Below are 18,780 nucleotides of genomic sequence, written 5' to 3'. Positions count from 1 at the left end.
CTGCTGCTGGTCCAACGAGGTGTTTTATCCACTTTCCGCTACACACACTGTATTGCCAAATTCAGTTTCAGTTCCAGTAGTTTAACTTTCCAGGCAGGCAATGTGTCATCTTCTCCAGAGAACTAAGAATAAAGCAGCTCAGCACATTCTGTCATGAAGAAGATACAAGGTAAACTATGCAGACTGTTCCTCCACAATGTAAAATAACTTCAATACACAAAATACCAGAATACATGACTTCAAATTGACCTTTTTGTCGTTGTTTTTCTTATTCTGCTTCTTTTTTTTAGAATAACCTGGAATCAGTTAAGTAAGAACATCAATGATCAGTTAGTAAATTATCATTAATCACATTAAATTAATTGATAAGAAAAACATTGTTTTAAGTGTAAAGATGACAAGATGTGTATATTATTCCACGTAATCTTTACATAATGTCTAAAAAAATACAGAACATTATAATATATAACATATATAAAATACATAGTTTTCCAGATAGTTGTGTCTTATGTCAATAAAAAGGAAGCTAAATTGTGACATTATGGTTGGCGGTTGGCAAAGACAGACATGTATGGCATCTCATTTCCTCTTTCTGTGTTAAAACTCAAAACTATATTTGTCCTACTCTTTCAAACAGCTATCATTTTGGCCCACTTACATTTCCCAGTGCATCACGGTTCATCACAATCATAACGTGTATGGTTAAACAATATAGTCCACAGATCATATTCACATATGGAGCTTCTTCATCATTCAAGAGGAACCTTTCCATGAGAAAATATGACTAAGTATGCTTGTTGTAACCGTGGCGGGATTGTTTAAATCCTTGATTCATTTTCCCAACAGAGAGATGAAAGACGCATGCGTTCCCTCACTGCACTGTTCAACGCGCCCTGGTGCATTCTGCTTAACTGTTTCTGTGGAAGGAAATGTTTAAGAGCTTCTCAATTTGTCATATCAAAGCAGAGACACCGCTTGGAACAATACTCCCTCCTGTTCCCAATTTCCTTTCTCCCCGGCACCATGTTGTACCTCATCAACTGTGTTTCATGTGGTTCCTCCCGTCTATTATTGGCAAGGACCCTCCAGAGTATCCCCCACAGTAAGGCTGCTGCAGCACAGACACAACAATCAAAGGAGAGCTGAACACATATTGAACCCATTGAGCCAGACACATGATGTAATGCTGCAGCAATTTAGCCCCTCACATAGCTCAGAGACTACCACCTCAAAGAGAGCGCGGAGCAGCTATCTCCCCTGCATCAAGGTATGGAGGGAGGTTTTGTGGTTTTAATCAGAGTTAATGGCTGGGAAAGGAAGCATGGGCATGGATACAGTCATTTCATACGTGTGGTGCCCCCATGGAGAGGGGCAGATAGAGGTCTTCTTGTGCCTGCTGCAAGGGCCAAGGCCCTTTGTGTAAAGGAGGGTATCACATTCCAGCCCTGCAAGGGCCTGCAGCAGATGTCAGCACTTCACATTGTGGAATCCCTCTCCCTTTCGCACACACACCCATACACACTCATTCACCCCTTGAGGTTTTGTCTGTGAAAGCTGGGTATTTTGTCTCGTTTGTCTACATTTGATTGCCACTTCCTTGGTGGTCTTGGGTAATGTGGAGCCTTCGATACAAAGACATATAATAAACAGAGACAATTAGAAACAAGGCAGACCTTTGGGGTCATGACGAACATACAGAAACATGCCAGCCAGGAGGGCTGTGTCCACCGGGCATACTGGATATGGAAATGTATACAGCAGAGAACTCAGTCGGCGGCTCCCAGCTAAATCCCTTTAGACTTGCTGCCTTTTTGGGACACATACTGTCAAGCAAACAAGCGCCCGCTCCCAATCAGTCCCTGTTACACGACACAAGCTTTGTTCCAGGTGAAATGAGGTAATACACAAAGGAGCGGACGTGTTTGCTATATCCAGATCTCATTACATTTAGAAGGAGAAAAAGGCTTTTGAGATGACTTCATTTATATGGTAAAACCTCCTGAAGCAGCAGCGGGAGCTTTTTGCTGTGTGGTCCTGCGAGCCGTGGGAAATGTGCCAGCAGACGAATTTAGAAAGTAATGACTCACATTCTCTGGAACTTTAACAAATTGAAGTCTTCTAAATCCTTTGTTATGCCTGCTCAATCATTGAATCTCAGTATCAAAGTTGTGCTAATAGTCTAACGGGGTGCCATGTCCGTCATATTCTGGACACAGCTTTAAATCAATGGGTACGTAAGTTGTATGAATATGAATGTCTTGTGCTTCAGTTCGTCATGTACAAAGTGTGGCATCATGGTGATTTATTGCCCCTGGCTGCACTTGGCGTGGAAACCAGAGCCCCCTGGTGGTGCCCCTCAGCCCTACGCTCAGTATTTACCGCTCAGTAGTACTGTATATAAATCCAATACGTCAGTGTTGTGCTATAACCATTAATTAAACTGAAACATGGATATGCTTGCCTGCTACACGTATCCATGACATGTGTCTGCATCCGGCTTTTCACAGCGGAAACCTGAAGTGAATTCAATTGAGATGCACTTGTTAGATTTGGATGCTGTTCTCTATTTGTTATTGCTCCTGGATGCACTGAGAACGAGACAGGAGTAAGCCTACAGTGTGATTAGCTGGGCTTAAAGTAAGATACCCCATATTAATGTATGGGTTCTGTTGTGTGTGGGATAATATTAATATTAAAGAAAGCAACACTTATCCTATAAGTGTCGTTTTTTTATATTTTAGGAAACTAGCTGAGGTGTTAAACATATGTGGCATCTCATGTTGGACGGATCCTCTTGCTCCTTGAGGAACTCCCTCGAGTACAGTCCAACACTACCGGGAAGAAGCGCTTCGGTTAAGCAGCTTTCTGGATTCCTGCCTTCATCATAATCTCGGGTCGTTTCGCAATTACTGAATATGTGCTGACGAGGACCATTCAGTTTCCATTATGGCAACGAGCATATGCAATATTCCCGGGGTCAAATCTATACTGCAACACTTTATCAATACAGTATTGTTCTGGAGCCCTGCACTGTGTGATGTGTACTCTTATTTACAACCATTTGTAGTTTCAATAGTATGCTAGTGGTGTTACAGATATGTCGTACATTAAGTTGTTTAAATTGTAGCATGTATAATACGGCTGCATAGATGTTTTGTTTAAAGGGGGAAGCCCCATTCAGAGGGGAAACACCCTGATCAATAACTGAAGCGAGACTCATCTACTGCAGGGAGATGCCAAGAATATGTCACCGCTCTGCGAAACTGACTTTTTACTGTACCGCTGTAATGAGGGTATCGATCCAGAGGACTCGGAGAAGTACCATTTATTATTTTCAAGTTTATTTTAGTATTTCACATTAGAAAAAGACAAGAAAAATATCACAGCAGGATCATAATTAACACTAAGCCTGATATAGTTTGGGGTATTAGTTTATATTTGGGATGGCATCCAGTTGAATCCTCACTAAGCTTTAACAACATATACGTTCAGTAATATGAAAGCACAAAGTCTGAACATTCCATCCCTGTAAAGCCTTGTAAGACCCTATTTCCATTGGAACAACAGCTGGTTAATGTGAAACGGGATGTCAAACAAAGGAACATAATAAACTAGTTGGAAAAATATATGAAAAGTTGGTGAGTCTGTAAATGTATTTCAGGATGACCGGTTAATGTTTTTGTAGATTAATGTCAAATAGTTCCATTCAACCCTTAGATGCCCTTAGAGTGACTGGACCCGACACTCTTCCATTAGTGGGTCTAAAAGGACCCGTATTAGAATAATATGTGTTTTTATGCCATTTTTGTCATTTTGGTTAAGAAGAATCACTTGTATAATATTTAGGTTCACACTAGAAATATTTTATATTCAATTTTTCACTATTTATAATTTTTGAATTTTTTTTTGACCCACTTATGGAAGCTTGGGGTAGTAATACGAAAACTACAATTTCTTAAAATGGATACAATTTAAGTTTAAAATTAGAATGGCATGATATCCAAAACATGTTTTTTGAGGAATAGCTGGAATATGAAATGTTACAAAAATGTAATTACAAAGATACTCTAAGAAAACCACCTCACCGGGTCAAAAAAGACCCACTTATGCATCTATTAAGACGAGACCAGGATCAGGACTGAACACAAAGAAATTAAAAAGCATTAAGACAACTTTACTATTGGTATGGGATACCTGTCAATAGGATAACAAAAGGATAACCTTTATATTGTTAGAAACATTATAGAAGGAAAAGCTATTTATTGTATAACCCCCCTTAACCTTAAGTATTTTTACATCAGGATTTACAAAAAACAACCATAATCCTCCCCTTATTTGTATTTCTTTCCCCTCTTTACCATCTGTTACCATCGGTTACCATCATCAACATGACAAATTCACTTTGCACACACACACAATTCAAAAATCCCATTCTATGGCTTTTTTCTTTTATCTTCATGAGTTAGATTAACTTCTTATACACTTTGACAGCAGATCTACTTCTTCTTCTTCCAAGAGATGTATCATGTCACTGATATGAAGTCATGTCCATTAATCTTCCCTGACTTCAGCTAAAGAACTGCCCATCACTTCGGGATTGAAAACAGTTTACTGAGCAGTGAACAAAGATGCTTCGCGGTAGTGGGAGAAATGTGCTCTGAATGCCAGGTATAATACCACAATAGATTGGTTCAATCCAGCCTGACAGATTTCTGGAACCGCACAAAGTTGTCCATCAGACACCTGGCTCGCAGCCAGCCACTGACTTTCTTTAGAGAACACAAAAGGATCTTTGTGCTCCACTGCAAGACGCTTTTATCGTAACACTTGAACCAAGCCCTGGGACACAAATCATTCATCTCTGTGCATATGGTGCTGATCAATTTGTGTATGCAAATGAAATGCCTTGTCAGTCAAAATGAAACGACAGGGATCGAGGCCTCCCAAGATGTTTGACACGAAGCGGTGAACGATATATGGATCAAGAATTGTGGGGAAAATCCGCTCAGATGTGTTTTATGCGATGGATTTTATTTTCACTGAGGGAACTAAAGTTGTTCTTGTTCAGCTCTGTGAAGCTGACAATTGAGCGGCTCGACCAAGCAAGGAGGCGGAGACAGAACGTCCAAAGACACAACCCGGTGTGGGCATTTATTAACTCATACACATATGATATGACACAGCCTCAACCTGCTGCTCCTGTGCGCACAGTCACCACACTACCAGCCTCCCAACAGACAGGGCAACAGAGCCTAAATACAGACCCACACTAATCAAACCAACAGGACACAGGTGAGGGGGGAGGAGACAACACAGGACACCAGGCACCAATCAGCAACAGACATGGGGATAGGGGAACACTTAACATAAAACCAGGAAACAGACAGATGAACTAAAACACAGACAGATGAACACACGACATACACTCTGCCACCAATGAAGCTGCAGAAGCCGAGATCTATGGCCCCAGAGATCACCTCCATTACATTTCCTCACCCCTCTCCCCTGGAAGCATTGTCTTAAAAACCTTGGCTTCCCTGCAAGGTTTCTGCTTCCCGCTGTGCAGCATGGTTTCCTCAGGGGGGGGCGTGAAGTCAGAAGGAAGCTTCCCTTTCTTCCTCTTCGGGATCTGCTTCTTCCTCTGCTGGTTCTGCTGCCTGACGCGATCTCTCTGACGGATCTTTCCGGCCATTTTCACCTGGGCTAGAAAAGCCTCTTCCTCGTCTTTAGTTTCCTTCAAAAATATTTCAAGCTTTACTTTAGGACATCCGTTCATTTGTCATTAACAGTCGTCTGTTTTTCAATTCATTCTCAAGCCAGGTGTGAACTAAAGGGAAACCCACCGTCGAGGTAGAAAACACATCGACCCAAATTGAGGGATGTGTATTTTAACAGCAGGCTCACACTCTGGCTCAAAGCTCAAAGTGAGTTACTGACATTTGAAACAGCAATTTATCATATGGTCAATTTAATAGCTGTTATGGAGTTCAATCCGATCACATTATATACAACCGCTGATGCAGTTTGTCACTGTTAGGACTGACTGTTTTCTACAATGCATTTGTAATCGCTATATGTCTTATAAACATGGAATATATATTTATAATGGCTTTTTTTAATGTTTTTTTCTTGCTAAGTTGATTTTTAATATGCACCATTATACACCAAAGCAATTTCCTTGACAATAAAATTAAAAAGTCGCTGGACAAAGATATATATTGGGTCTTGATCTTTCCTCAGTCATTCTTGCATGCTCTTTCACATGTAAATAATCTATTCGACATTTCAAAATCACATAAATATGAGTCTTTACAGAGCAACCCTTGGAATACCAGTCAATTCATAATCTCTCTCTCTCTCTCTCTCTCTCTCTCTCTCTCTCTCTCTCTCTCGTCCATCCATCTGCCTCTAAATACCACACAGCCACTGCCATAAATAGAGAAGCGTTTTGCTTCCATCACTTGAATGAGAGCATTTCTCTTGTCCCTGCCTCCACGTCACGTGTGAGCGTTTAGCAGCGTGTGTGGAGGCGGAGAGCGGCTGTCCGTGGTGCTGATGACGGGAGGACTGATGATGCTCTCCGGCTCTGAGCAGCCGCTTCTGCGCATGTTGCATGACAGGTACCACGCAAGCCTCCATCTTGGGCTTCCCGTGCTGAGGCGAAAGGGCAGCAGCCATATTCACACTGATTCCATAATAACAACAAACCGGGCGAGGTGAGCAATTAATAAAAAAAAATTGGCAATTTGCCGAGATGTAACTTTCCCAACAAATCATTTCTACACATTTGCCTAAGCAGGACAACAGCATGGGAAAGAAAGAGAGCGACTGGTCTGGAAGGCTCTGTTAACGATTGTTTGCTACTGTCAGCTTCACTTGCTCCAGTTTACCAAGGAATTGACAGGTGACAGAGCCACACGGTGAGTGCACGTGCAAGGCATGGTTTGCGACTTTTGTGTTATTTTTTTGTCCGTAAACTGCGCTAATGTGATGTGTTATCGCATGCTCGCGTGCATGTACTGGCGTCTTCTTCCTGCATCCCCCCACCCCCCCAGTCATGGTGGTCGCAGCTTGCTGTGTTTTCCTCGCGTGCCTCTGCTCTCCTGATGCTCAGGCTGTGCGCTCGTCTCGTTCTGTGTTACTTTCTTTCCTGTTGTTCCGAAGAGATCCAAAGCGACGAGCAGCCACAGGTTGTGAGAGCCCAGCTCGAATGATAATGGCTGTGTAATATTGGTTGCATTTTAGTGTTTAGATATGCATGGCACAGACCTTTCCTGTGTCAAAGCATTTTAGAGATAGATGAGAACAGAATTCCCCCTTTAAAATGTACACACATGTTATTTTAAAAACGACTTACACCACATCACATGGCTTTATTGTAAAAGAGTATGTATTTTCCATAATCAGGCACTCATTAACCTACATATACACATTTTTCTACATTATTTATTTTTATAGAATGACAGTTATGATGCATAGTCTGTGGATAATATGTGTACAGAGCAGTTTTGCTTCTTGACCTTGGACCCGAGGGGCAGACCATGCAAGGCTGCTTGAGTCACTGTCAGCCGCTTTATGACAAAGCCTCAGCAGTTTCAACATTGCCAGTAGAAAAACACAGCGAGGGTGTAATGTTTCTCGGTGGTGGCACAGTTGAGTCAGGTATTGCCAAGGTCAATATATTGACCCTGTGCCTGCTGAACTCACATGTCTCTGAACAGGGAACCGTTTAGCATGAGTGTGTGTTGTTCACAACTACAGACAACTGCCTCTGACGACACTAAGATTAAGGCCAACGTTTGGGTTCAAAGGAATAGTGTTTTCGAGAGGATTTGTGCTTCTTTATTACAATTGCAACGAATGTATCTTTCACTATTGTTTGTATATAAAAACACATAAGATATCATAACCGATTGAAGCAAAGTAAATTGCAGTGCTTCTACCACCCAACAAAACGAGACGCAATATTAGGTGGGAGAAAAAGCAACACAATTATCATGTTTCTTTTCCCGCCTCTTTTCATCTGGGAGACAACTTACTTTGAAGGGTCACAGCAGGACACCATTTTAGGTGATGTGTTGTGACAACATTCACAAAAAAAGGAAAATATGCTAATTATGTTTTTTGCCAGTTGAATACACAGAGTTTTAAGAAAACAATTACAATATAGAAAAGTGTGAAAAAGAAAAGCCATTTGGTTAATCAGAACTTGCTTAAAAGAGGTAAGTTCTGTGATTAAAGGGTTACAAGGCAAACGGGTTGGGAAACATTACATTACATTACATGTTACTTGTTAGACGCTTTTATCCAAAGCAACTTCCATACTCAACACTGTGGGCAATCCCCACAGGAGCAATTTGGGGTGAAGTATCTCAGGGACACAACGACATGCTGACTGCAGTGGGACTTGAACCCCCTGATCCCAACACCAAGGCTCTATCCACTGCGCCACACGCCTCCCTAAACATTATGTTCTGTATCTTCATGCCGGTGGTCATATTTAGTTTGTGTCAGCGAGGCTGGAGTAAATGCTCTGAGACGGGGCTTGTCAGAGATGTTACACAGAAGGCGGGACATAGACATCGAGGTCACATAAGAAATGGTTTCTTAGACATTAGTTGGTTTCCAAGTTAGACATTTCCCTTTAGTCTGGCTGCTGCCATCTGATATGTCTGGGGCGGAGTTGATATACGTTAGACTCTTTCTCTCAGGAATAAACTTGGACAAAGTGCTGAACAGAGCAGTGGAAACCATATTCACTGGAGAAGAGGATGATCGATCTGCAGTCGAGGAACCGTCAGGCTGTTACACGGCCAAGGCAGTTATCGAGACAATAAACTGCTCTCGGGTAATACACAGTCTTCTGGCAGTGTGGGGATGAGGCATGTAGCTGCTGGTCTTTGTGTCCCAATGCAGTGAAAGGGCACTGGTTCCCTAATGGGGAATGAAACGCACAGGTACTATGGCTGCCTGGTGATTAATGGCCCCTATCGAGAATCGCAAAAGTGTACCGCCTCTGCGCTCATGTGAGCATTTAGACATGTATAGTACTGTTAGACCTGGCTATGGGTTTCCTAAGAAACAGATACATGGCAAACACACAGGACAGCATTAGCTGCTACATTTCTGTTTGTGTTGTATAAGAAAGGATTGAAGTATTACACCACTGCTTTTATAGAGTGTGATTAACAACTCTGGCACAGACAGCATTCAGGAGTTTTCATCTGCAGATTCTAAAGTACGAAAGTAGAGGATATTTCAGGGTCGCATTCACCTTACGAGACCAGAATGACCATCGTTATTCACGTGCATTCCTCCAGTGATTAGATTCATGTTTAAACTTGCACAACTTCATGTGGGGTTGACATGTACATTTCAGACACCTACTGTATGCCGTGAATCCTGAGGAAGTGGGAACACATCATGTCAGGAACGCAAGGAGAAAATCACAGAAGATAGACAAAGCAAACCGAAGCTTTGTACTGCCGCAGAGGGCAAAGCTTAAGCAGCCACCGACAGTAGTGTTCTGCCACATTTGCAAATGAAATTTGTTGAATGTGACAGGCTTAATGCGGTGCAATTTAATAACCACCAGTGAATTGTCTTTCTGGGTCATTTTGAATGCGAGGCCTTCCTCTCAAACGGTTTGTCTTTTCCTCCACAGGCTCATCTTTCATCAGTATGGGCATCAAGGAGCTCGCCATCTTCCTCCTGGTGCTGTGTCTGTGTCTAGAGGGAGGATATGCCAAAGAAAAAGGAACAAAGAAGGGAAATAAAAAGGGGAAGCAAGTTTTTTGTCCATCGTAAGTACCAGGCGTTGTCCAATGACAGCATTACGTTCATCATGTTGCCAAAGCATCATGTGATGTTGTGCACGCCCAGACTAAAGTGTCAAATATGAGGAGTTCCCTTTTAGTGACTTTTTGAGGTGCCCACTTCCACTTGTTTACACTTGATAGATCTTCCACTCCAGTCTTTCCCCTCAGTCATGATTGACACGAGCTTGTCAGCTGCTTCACTGCAGAGCTATTCAAGTGTTATATGAAAATGTTAGAGTCAACAACAAATGATGGGCATCAGAGAAAGCAACACCAAATCCTCTAAAAGCATGTTTGGTCAGGATTACATTACATGTCACTTGTTAGACGCTTTTATCCAAAGCGACTTTGGATAAAGGAGTAATGTGGGGGGAAGTGTCTCAGGGACACAACGACATGCTGACTGCCGTGGGGTTTGAACCTGTGACGCCCTGATCCGAACACCAACACTCAACCCACTGCACCACACGCCTCCAGGATACTTATAATACAACATTGACCCTGTTTAAACCTTATATCAAATGTGTCCTGACTATGTTAGGATGTGATGTCACCTGATAAAATGTACACCTGGTTTTCATTTGTGTTTCCAGTGTCCATTTTGGATCTGATGGAGGTCCGATAGCAATACGAATGAGATTAGATCGGCCGTAGTTCCGGCCATGTAGTTGTTGTATGTCATCGATAAAGCCATTGCGTTTACTTGTGTTTGATGTGGTCACAATGCCTACCACCTTTTTTTTTTTTTTTTTTTTTTTTTTACAGAACATACAACAACACATGTAGCAACAAACAACTAAACAAAACGTAACGGGGGGGGGGGGGGGATGCAAGGATGACTTCCTAAGACAGCTGATTGTGACATACATAGGACATTCCATACACAATACATTATACATTACACAGGAGATGCCATATTGACAGGGTCAGATAGGAGGGCTGCGGACAGTGAACCGCAATCCTCCTGTCTCCCCTCAAAATCCCCCAGCAGAGAAGCTGCACGCTCCGTGTTCAGTGGGTCCAGATACTCCCTCAGCCATGAGTCCCTAGTAAAGCAGGCTGGTTTGCATTCCTTCCAGTTTAGTAGGATGAGTCTTTTTGTGGCTAAACAGCCCGATGTCCAGAGCCGATCGGCAGTCCTTGCAACATTGCCATCTGGCTTGAGACCCAGTAGACATGCAATGGGACATGTAGGGAAATTAATTTTTAAAGATTCAGACATTAAGGATATTACTTCTGACCAAAGTTTTTTTACCGCTGGGCATTCCCAAAGTAGCCTACCACCTTTTTTCTGATCACATCACAATATGTCTTCAATGTGTTTTCGGTGCATTTACAAATGTCCCAACACCATCCAATTACTATTCTATTACCCAAAACCCATTTAATGCAAAGGGGTAAAGGATGCTACCTTGGATACTTGCTAAGCTCTTCCTTATGCATTCCCTCCTGACCGTCTACAGCTGACTGGTAGCATACCAACTGTTGAGAAAGTGATAAATGAAAAGGAACATGTTCAGGTCATGGATTCACTAAAAGGCTAAATGATCTTTGTCTCACAACAGAATGAACTTGGACATGTTCTAACATGCCTTTTTGCCTTTTGGATTGTCCATCCCTTCTATGCTGGGGAGAGCTGCGCCCCTTACTCCCTTAAATGGTAACAAATGGCTCCACAATGAAAGTTTCGAAATGAGGGAGAAACTGTTTGATGTAGTCCCAGTATTGGCAAGTGTAAGCTGTATGACATATTTTCGAGTTTAGTGCTCTGGATGCCTTTGTGGATCAAGGGAACCACTTGGTTCCAGTTTAGCTGTTGTGCTCGAGGTTGTCAGAAGGGTCTGTTAAAAAGGAGAAAAAAGAGGTTTAGTGGATAGGAATTATGTGTTTCACTTTGATCAGAGGAAGCACATAACATACACACGCTGCACGACATTCCTGTGGAGCACTTTAACTCATCCTCTGTGCATGATAAGGTTTACATAATGATATGTAAAGTGCTTTGAGAAGGGGAAATTCTTTGGCAGGAGAATCATTGCCACCCACAAGGACGCTTTCTTTTTCTCCTTTCTCTCATGCCAGATCCTGTTCTCCCCTTTCCCTTCCTCTCTCCTATTGTTTTTTCATCAGTCAACCTCAGACAACAAATGATGTTTGACTGAACGTCTTTGAAAGTTACCCCTTTATGGTGATAATTATAAGTAGACAGCTGTTTTTGGTATTCTGCAAAATGGTTCAAAGGGAAACTTTCATTTTTGGATTCAATACAAAGTGAAAATACACAGAAACGATATGTTGTTTGTCTTGACAAGTTATGTATACTTCCTGCCACCCACATGGCATGATCATCGAAAACTAGACCGATGTGTAGAATGTTGGGGGATCGATAAGCATAAGTGGAAAATAATATGAATAACCATGTTTCCAGTAGTGTATAATCCCCTGAACCTCACCTTAGCATGCGCTCTTAATACCTACATAGGGATGGGATTTGCTAGATTGCAAGGTTGCACCCCAAGGTTTCTTCAAGAGCTGAGATCAGACAAACAAAAAACTCTGGCTCGTGACATCGTAGTTCTCCAACATGCTGTGGTAACTCCAGACCCCACCTGAATATCTTTGGAATTGAAAATATGTAACGATGGTCCTTCAAGATACACACTTCAGTTTTGCAGATGCTATCAAGGCTGCATGCTCTTAATTTTGTTTGAGCTGTACATTCCCAGTCAACATTGTCTTCATGGTCCAAAAGGGCATATTTGTGCTGGTACCGGTACACTTCTCATGTTAACAGCATGCAGAGCAGACGTGGCTGTGCTGTGCATCTGCATTGTTCATCTGCCAAGCATTTGACCTGCTAATGTAATTGTGTCTGCAGATCCCTCTGTTCTTTTGTGTATGCAGAGAGCTGTCAGCTGATGATCTGGCACGAGTTCCTGAAAATACAACCAGTAACATCTTGAACAGGTTACTATTAACCTATGATCCCAGAATAAGGCCCAACTTCAAAGGCAAGTCTCCTCTCCTCTCAATCTGTCTCTGTCTATTCCTAATTTACATTTTTGCTGCAGTGCTTTCATGCTAATTAAAGAGACCACTTTACTAGAAGTATGTATCTCCAGAGTCCTTTCATGAACTTGGAGCAGGGACAGGTATCGTCGGCATGAAGCGGGCATTAGACATTCATTCAATGCAATTTCCTGTCACACGTACACTTGCATCCTAAAGTCAGTCTATTATGGTGTTGATTTACAGGCTGTTATGAGGAAAAATAACATTTCAAATGGGGCCCTATTATGCTTTTCGGGCTTTTCCCTTTCCTGTGTTAAATAGGTCAATCGGTAAATGGTCTGGCTAGCATCCCAAAGTTCCCTCCAGAGGTAGTTTCTTTCCCACACACCGCCTGAAACACCTTGTTGAAACTCCTTTGTTTACATAGTGACATCACTATGTAACACTCGCACTTCTTGGCTAATGCTCCAACACATTGTACGTGATAGGCTAAGGGGCGGGACATCTCTAAGCGGTTGCTCAATCACAACAGAGCCAGCCAGCCAACCAATCAGAGCAGACTGGGCTCTGGTTTCAGACAGAGGGTGAAAAGAGGTGTTGCAGCACAGGCAGTGTGAGAAGAATAAAGAGCTTTTTGAATATTAGAGCATGGAAACATGTCAAGGTAGAGACACTACATACACATGTGAACCTGAAATAGTCAAATTATAATAGGGCCCTTTTAAGATGTTACTCAATTGACCAAAAATGTCTTCTCTAGGATCTGCCTCTGTTATTGTGTTCTTTACCGTCCAACAAGTGTCCATCTTTACAGTGTGTGTACAGTGTATTGTAAATGTCACAACGTACCAGGCTGCAGCCTCACAGACAGAGCCATAAAAATAACAAAGAGGTGATTGACGACCTCTGCGTCTGACTGATGGTCTTACCAGCCTTCAGGTAGTTTCCATCCTCTGGCACTTGGCAGCAGAAGCGGTATCTGGGACTGAATGTCTGATGTGTTGTGAACAGAATCAGCTCCCTCTCTGAATGCCTGGGACCGCTCCAGCAGCCAAACATCTGCTCTTGATTTCAGGGTGGGCTAAAAAGCTCTCCGTCCATTAACCTCCATGTCATAATCTCTGAAATGACATCCTTAACTGTGCCTTGTGAATAACTTTCCGCAGGCCTTTCGAATGCTGAGCTGATTTCACAGTCCCTATAGAGTTACGACAGAAATGTTAGTTAAATATGTGTTGGTTAATGCATGGAAGTTGTGAGCTGAATGACCCCTCCATACAGTAGTATGCACATTAATATTGTGAATTGCTTGATATCATTTATCATATAAAACGGCTAAGCTTCCAGGAAACACCTCAAAGGAAATAATGTTTTCAAAGCCGTGTGAGCAGCACTGCATTCACTTAGGGTTTTATTAGTTTGTGCTAAAGGTGGAGAGAGATGTGAGTTACAGCATACTGTAAGTGTAGCAGAGAGGATTTAATGTTTTGTTATTACTTTTTAATGGCAATGAAGTCTTGCACAAATATAGATCAATAACACAATCATCTTAAGTGTTATATATAGAATGAAAGACCTTAAGGGTTTTACAAAGCATACTGACACTTACTGTAAGCTACAAGCCACAGAGGTATCTTACTCTCATCGCAAAGCGGCTATAAAACACAACACACCTATTACTAAAATATATGTTTCCTTTTTTCTACATCCAGGAATTCCAGTGGAAGACAGAGTGAACATCTTCATCAACAGCTTTGGCTCCATCCAAGAAACAACAATGGTAAGAGTTCACGTAATATAGTGTGCCGTGAGGATGCACTTTTGTAGGCGACCCTCAACCAAAAGCTGAGATGTGTCCATTGGATTTCAGTCTATTGCAGAAACAAAGCTTTGTGGCCAACACAGGTTTACGATACTGTTCTTAATCCCCACATATAAACACCACTTTGTGATTTTCGTAAATGCAATCGTCAGAAACTAAACGCTAACTTAATGCTATAATCGCATCGCTGCTTTTAATTGAACTATTCATATCTTAGACTGCACTGTAACTTTTATCCATGTATTTTTTCTTTTTATGTATTTTATTAGCTTTTATTTTGAATGACTGATTTTAAATGCCATTTTCTTAATGTCTTTCATTTTTTGTAAAGCACTTTGAATTGCCTTGTGTTGAAAAGTGCTATATAAATAAACTTGCCTGGCCTATAAGCAAACTACATCACGGTCGCATGGCTGTGCATCACCACCGCATGGCTGTGCATCACCACCGCATGGCTGTGCATCACCACCGCATGGCTGTGCATCACCACCGCTGAGCTCAAGATGGACCTGTGTCATGAGATGACGTTAAGAAGTTTATTGATTCACTTGCCATTTTTATGACACATAGAAGCTTCACTGGAGGATTTACGGAATGTTTTATGTTGTTCAATAAAACGTGAACATCTCGTAAGCTTGTGTTAACCATAGACGTTATTTAGGGCTTTTAACCACAAACACGATTAACAAACTATTGGCTTCGAGACGAGGGAACCGGAAGTGGTTAAATGCCAAGTCTTTTCTGGACTCATTAATGAACCACTCTATTCCACTTCAGCTTAGCAGTATTGATAATCAATGCTTCTGCCGATTAGATGCAGTGAATCAGAGCTTACAAACTGCTTCTTCCTACAAGTTTTAAAACTGATGCATGAGCATGTTTTCTGGACAGTATCAGAGCATTTAGCAGCAAGTCATTATCCAGGCTGGGGTTTCCATGCCCCATTTATCTGATGGCTTAATTGCTGATAAAGAAGTGCAGTATGAATGCCAGTGAGCGGATTAAGCTCAAGGACGACACTGGGTCGAATCTTGATAACTTAGGAAACAATGAAAGGGAACATTCCTGAAGGTTTTCTAATGAGCCCGGCTTGCTGGTGTGTTTTAATTGTAAGTGGCTGGGAGGAGCCAATAACCATTAAGTGTATCTATCTCAGTAAATATGTTGAATCATGTGTCACGGTAATTGAAATTAATGCAGTGTGACCAAATCCAATGTTTGACTTAATTATGTCTCATGAAACCCTTTATGCAGGGCAGATTTACAGGCTGTGATTTAGAGAGTTTTGTTCCATAACAGAATATTTCAAAGCAGTAATTAAGCAATAAAACAAGCCTGTTTCTTGCACAACTAATTCAGGCCCATTTAACCCCGATTAATACCAAGAAAGGCCATGAATAAAAAATCTGAGCCTAACATTTTTATTTTTATTTACAGCGCATTTTCTTGGGGGGAAATTGGAATACTACCAACACCAAGCCATTTGGACACTATATGTCCCCACAAAATGTAAACTGAACAACTTACAATTGAAATGAAAAGATAACTAGATGTGTTTGCAAAAGCTATCAAACGGCTGTCAGATGTGGTGTTGGAATGGTGGGAAAACACTAGTGGCATGCTCCTCAAACAAAACAGCGTAGCGCATACGTCATAAAGACTAATAATACATGTCACCTAACCTTATTGGCACATTTAGCAGGCAGATCTGTGGACTGTGAAGCAGCTCATGAACACATGTTGCCAACCTCAGGCTTCCCGGGAGCAGATTACTACATATTAGACCTTTGTTCTAAGAGTCCTGTAGCAGATCTAGACTATGTCTCAATCCAAAGCAATGATCGGTGTTTTCCAACTTCATTAATGAAGAGTGACACTCTGAGAAAAAGCCTTAGATCGTATATAGGCCTATTGGAACTGAGCTGTATGGACATTTACTCTGGAATTATTGCTTTTGGCTGCTGATCAGTGCAGTGTGTCCGCTTGTACAATATTTCAGTGGATGGTTTTACACTGGGACTAATAACAGAACTATGCAGACAATGGAAACACATATAATAGTTGGGGTCCAAGGATATTTAAAGAAGAGTCAACATAGGTGGAAACAATGAAGAGGGAAATGGAATAGGACTATGATGGGAATGAAGAACAGGAATGAGTAGGAAGAAACGGGAAGAATGTGGAAAAGAGTTGAGAAAGAAAACAAAAATGTAGACATAAAGTGAAAGACTGACAGATATCAGATAGAAAGGCAAAAAGGAAATAACAATTTGGCAGAAGACAAATGTAAAGGCAAGAGGAACAGAGACGAAAACAAGACAATAGATAGTAGGAGACCAGGGCCGGTGGTGTGCCGTAGATTGAAGCCGTGTTCGCGGGGACGTGCAGGGCCTACGTCATTTCAATTATTGGACGTTTCGTCTAGTTTTCTAAGTGCAAGAACGAAATAAATGATTTACTTTCTATAGTTGTGTGTGCACAGACTACAGGTGAACAGCAAACACCAGTGTGATTTTGGTGACAGTACGACTATCTTGGGCAAAGTTAGAGTGGGGGTGCCAAATCCGGCAGCACCAACACCTGGTCTGCCACATGTGGAAGCCCCTCTTTAGTTTTTCACCTGTTGAGCCCAGAGTAAAACGCTTTTGTGTGGACAAACTAGAGAGGGACCGCAAACACCAATGTGATTTTGGTGACAGTACGACAACGCTGGACAAAGTTATAGTGGGGGTTACAGAGTAAATCATTTATTTCATTCTTCTGCTTAGAAAACTAGACGAAACGCCCAATAATTGAAATTACGTCAGCCTCGCGCGTCCCAGCGAACATGGCTTCAATCCACGGCAAGCCTTCAATCTACGGTGGAGATCAAAGATGATAAGAAAGAAAAATAACAGAGGATTATGAATAAGTATGGGAAAAGCAGAGAAAAGTAAAGGGTGCTGGAGGGGGAGGAATCTAAGGAAAAGAACCCATGAGAAGGAAAGAGAAGGGATCGAGATGAACAAAAAAGACCTGAAACTGAGACAGAAAAGAGAGATTAGGGACTCCCAGAGGTCAAATCTGTCTTCCCTCTTTCCACTACAGGCCCATCAAAAGACAGAAAGAAAGTGAGCAAAGTCCAAAATGAATCCTGGAGGAGAGGGAAGTGACAGCTGGTCACCTCTCCCCCTCAATAGGCGCATTCACACCGCAGTACTTTTCCCACAAAGGTTCATGAGAACTTAGTTCATGAGAACTCTTTTGTCGCGTTCACACCAAAAAGAGCCATGAGAACCTTTTCACCCCCTTTTCAGTCCCTGCTAGAGAGCAGGGACTTTCGTGGGAGAAAAAGGTTCCTATGTCTGATTGGCTGGGCAGATTGCAAACCACGCCCCGTAAAACTCCCAAAAAGTTTTTGTGAAGCCACCATTTTATTATCCTCGCATTAGCATTATTAGCATTAGCATTAGCCCAGCGCAGAAACGCAGAGAGACTAACTTATGGCAACACAAAATAACACATGGGAGCGGTGGAGATGAGGAGGTGTCGGCGTTCTGGCGATTTACTCGGAAGGCTTCAGTAGAAGCTGCTGGGACTCCCAGCAGCTTCTACTGAAGCCTTCCCCAACTCCGGGGACTTCCGGCCGGGGCCTTTGGCCAGCAGTATACGCCGTGAAGTGGTTTGCGGCCTGCCAGTAAACCCAAAGCAGAAGAAGAAGAAGTGACGTCAGCGGCTTCATTTGCCTAACGGCCCGTCTACACTACAGGCATCGAAAAATGCTTTCAACGCTTCGCCCATTCATTTGAATGGGGTGACGTAGAAGATTTTTAAACTTCGCCGAACTGCATTGTGGGGAGCATGGCATGGCTTTGCAAGCATCATGAGCATCTATCGGCATCAAAAGTTAAACAATGTTCAACTTTTGAGGCTCGATGCTTGGTATCAGCCAATCAAATCCCGCGTATGCAAATCTGACAGTACAAACGCTAGCCAATCAAACCGCGTGTATGCTGGGAGAGACTACGCAGGTCATTTCCTCATATTCAAAAAAATGGAGCGGTAGTGAATCACCCGGTGCTGAATGATCGGTCTCTGTTCATCTACCGGGATACAAACCGGAGGAGCGAGGCATGGAGGGAGGAGGCA

At 42.2% G+C, this 18,780-nt stretch overlaps 1 protein-coding gene across 1 annotated transcript in view; it reads left to right on the top strand.

Moving 5' to 3' along the window:
• Nucleotides 1–6,578: 6,578 nt before the first annotated feature.
• The window catches only part of glrbb (glycine receptor, beta b), a 41,803-nt gene continuing 29,601 nt past the window's right edge, over nucleotides 6,579–18,780 (top strand). Inside the window, exons 1-5 of the mRNA XM_034092331.2 lie at nucleotides 6,579–6,716; nucleotides 6,800–6,920; nucleotides 9,665–9,803; nucleotides 12,723–12,829; nucleotides 14,543–14,610. Coding sequence (XP_033948222.1) covers nucleotides 9,682–9,803; nucleotides 12,723–12,829; nucleotides 14,543–14,610 — 297 coding nt within the window. The 5' untranslated portion in view covers nucleotides 6,579–6,716; nucleotides 6,800–6,920; nucleotides 9,665–9,681. The remainder of the gene's footprint in view (nucleotides 6,717–6,799; nucleotides 6,921–9,664; nucleotides 9,804–12,722; nucleotides 12,830–14,542; nucleotides 14,611–18,780) is intronic.

Source organism: Pseudochaenichthys georgianus, chromosome 10, assembly GCF_902827115.2.
Source record: "Pseudochaenichthys georgianus chromosome 10, fPseGeo1.2, whole genome shotgun sequence".
Classification (NCBI taxonomy): Eukaryota; Metazoa; Chordata; class Actinopteri; order Perciformes; family Channichthyidae; genus Pseudochaenichthys; species Pseudochaenichthys georgianus.
This window is presented reverse-complemented; position numbering and strand designations above follow the sequence as displayed.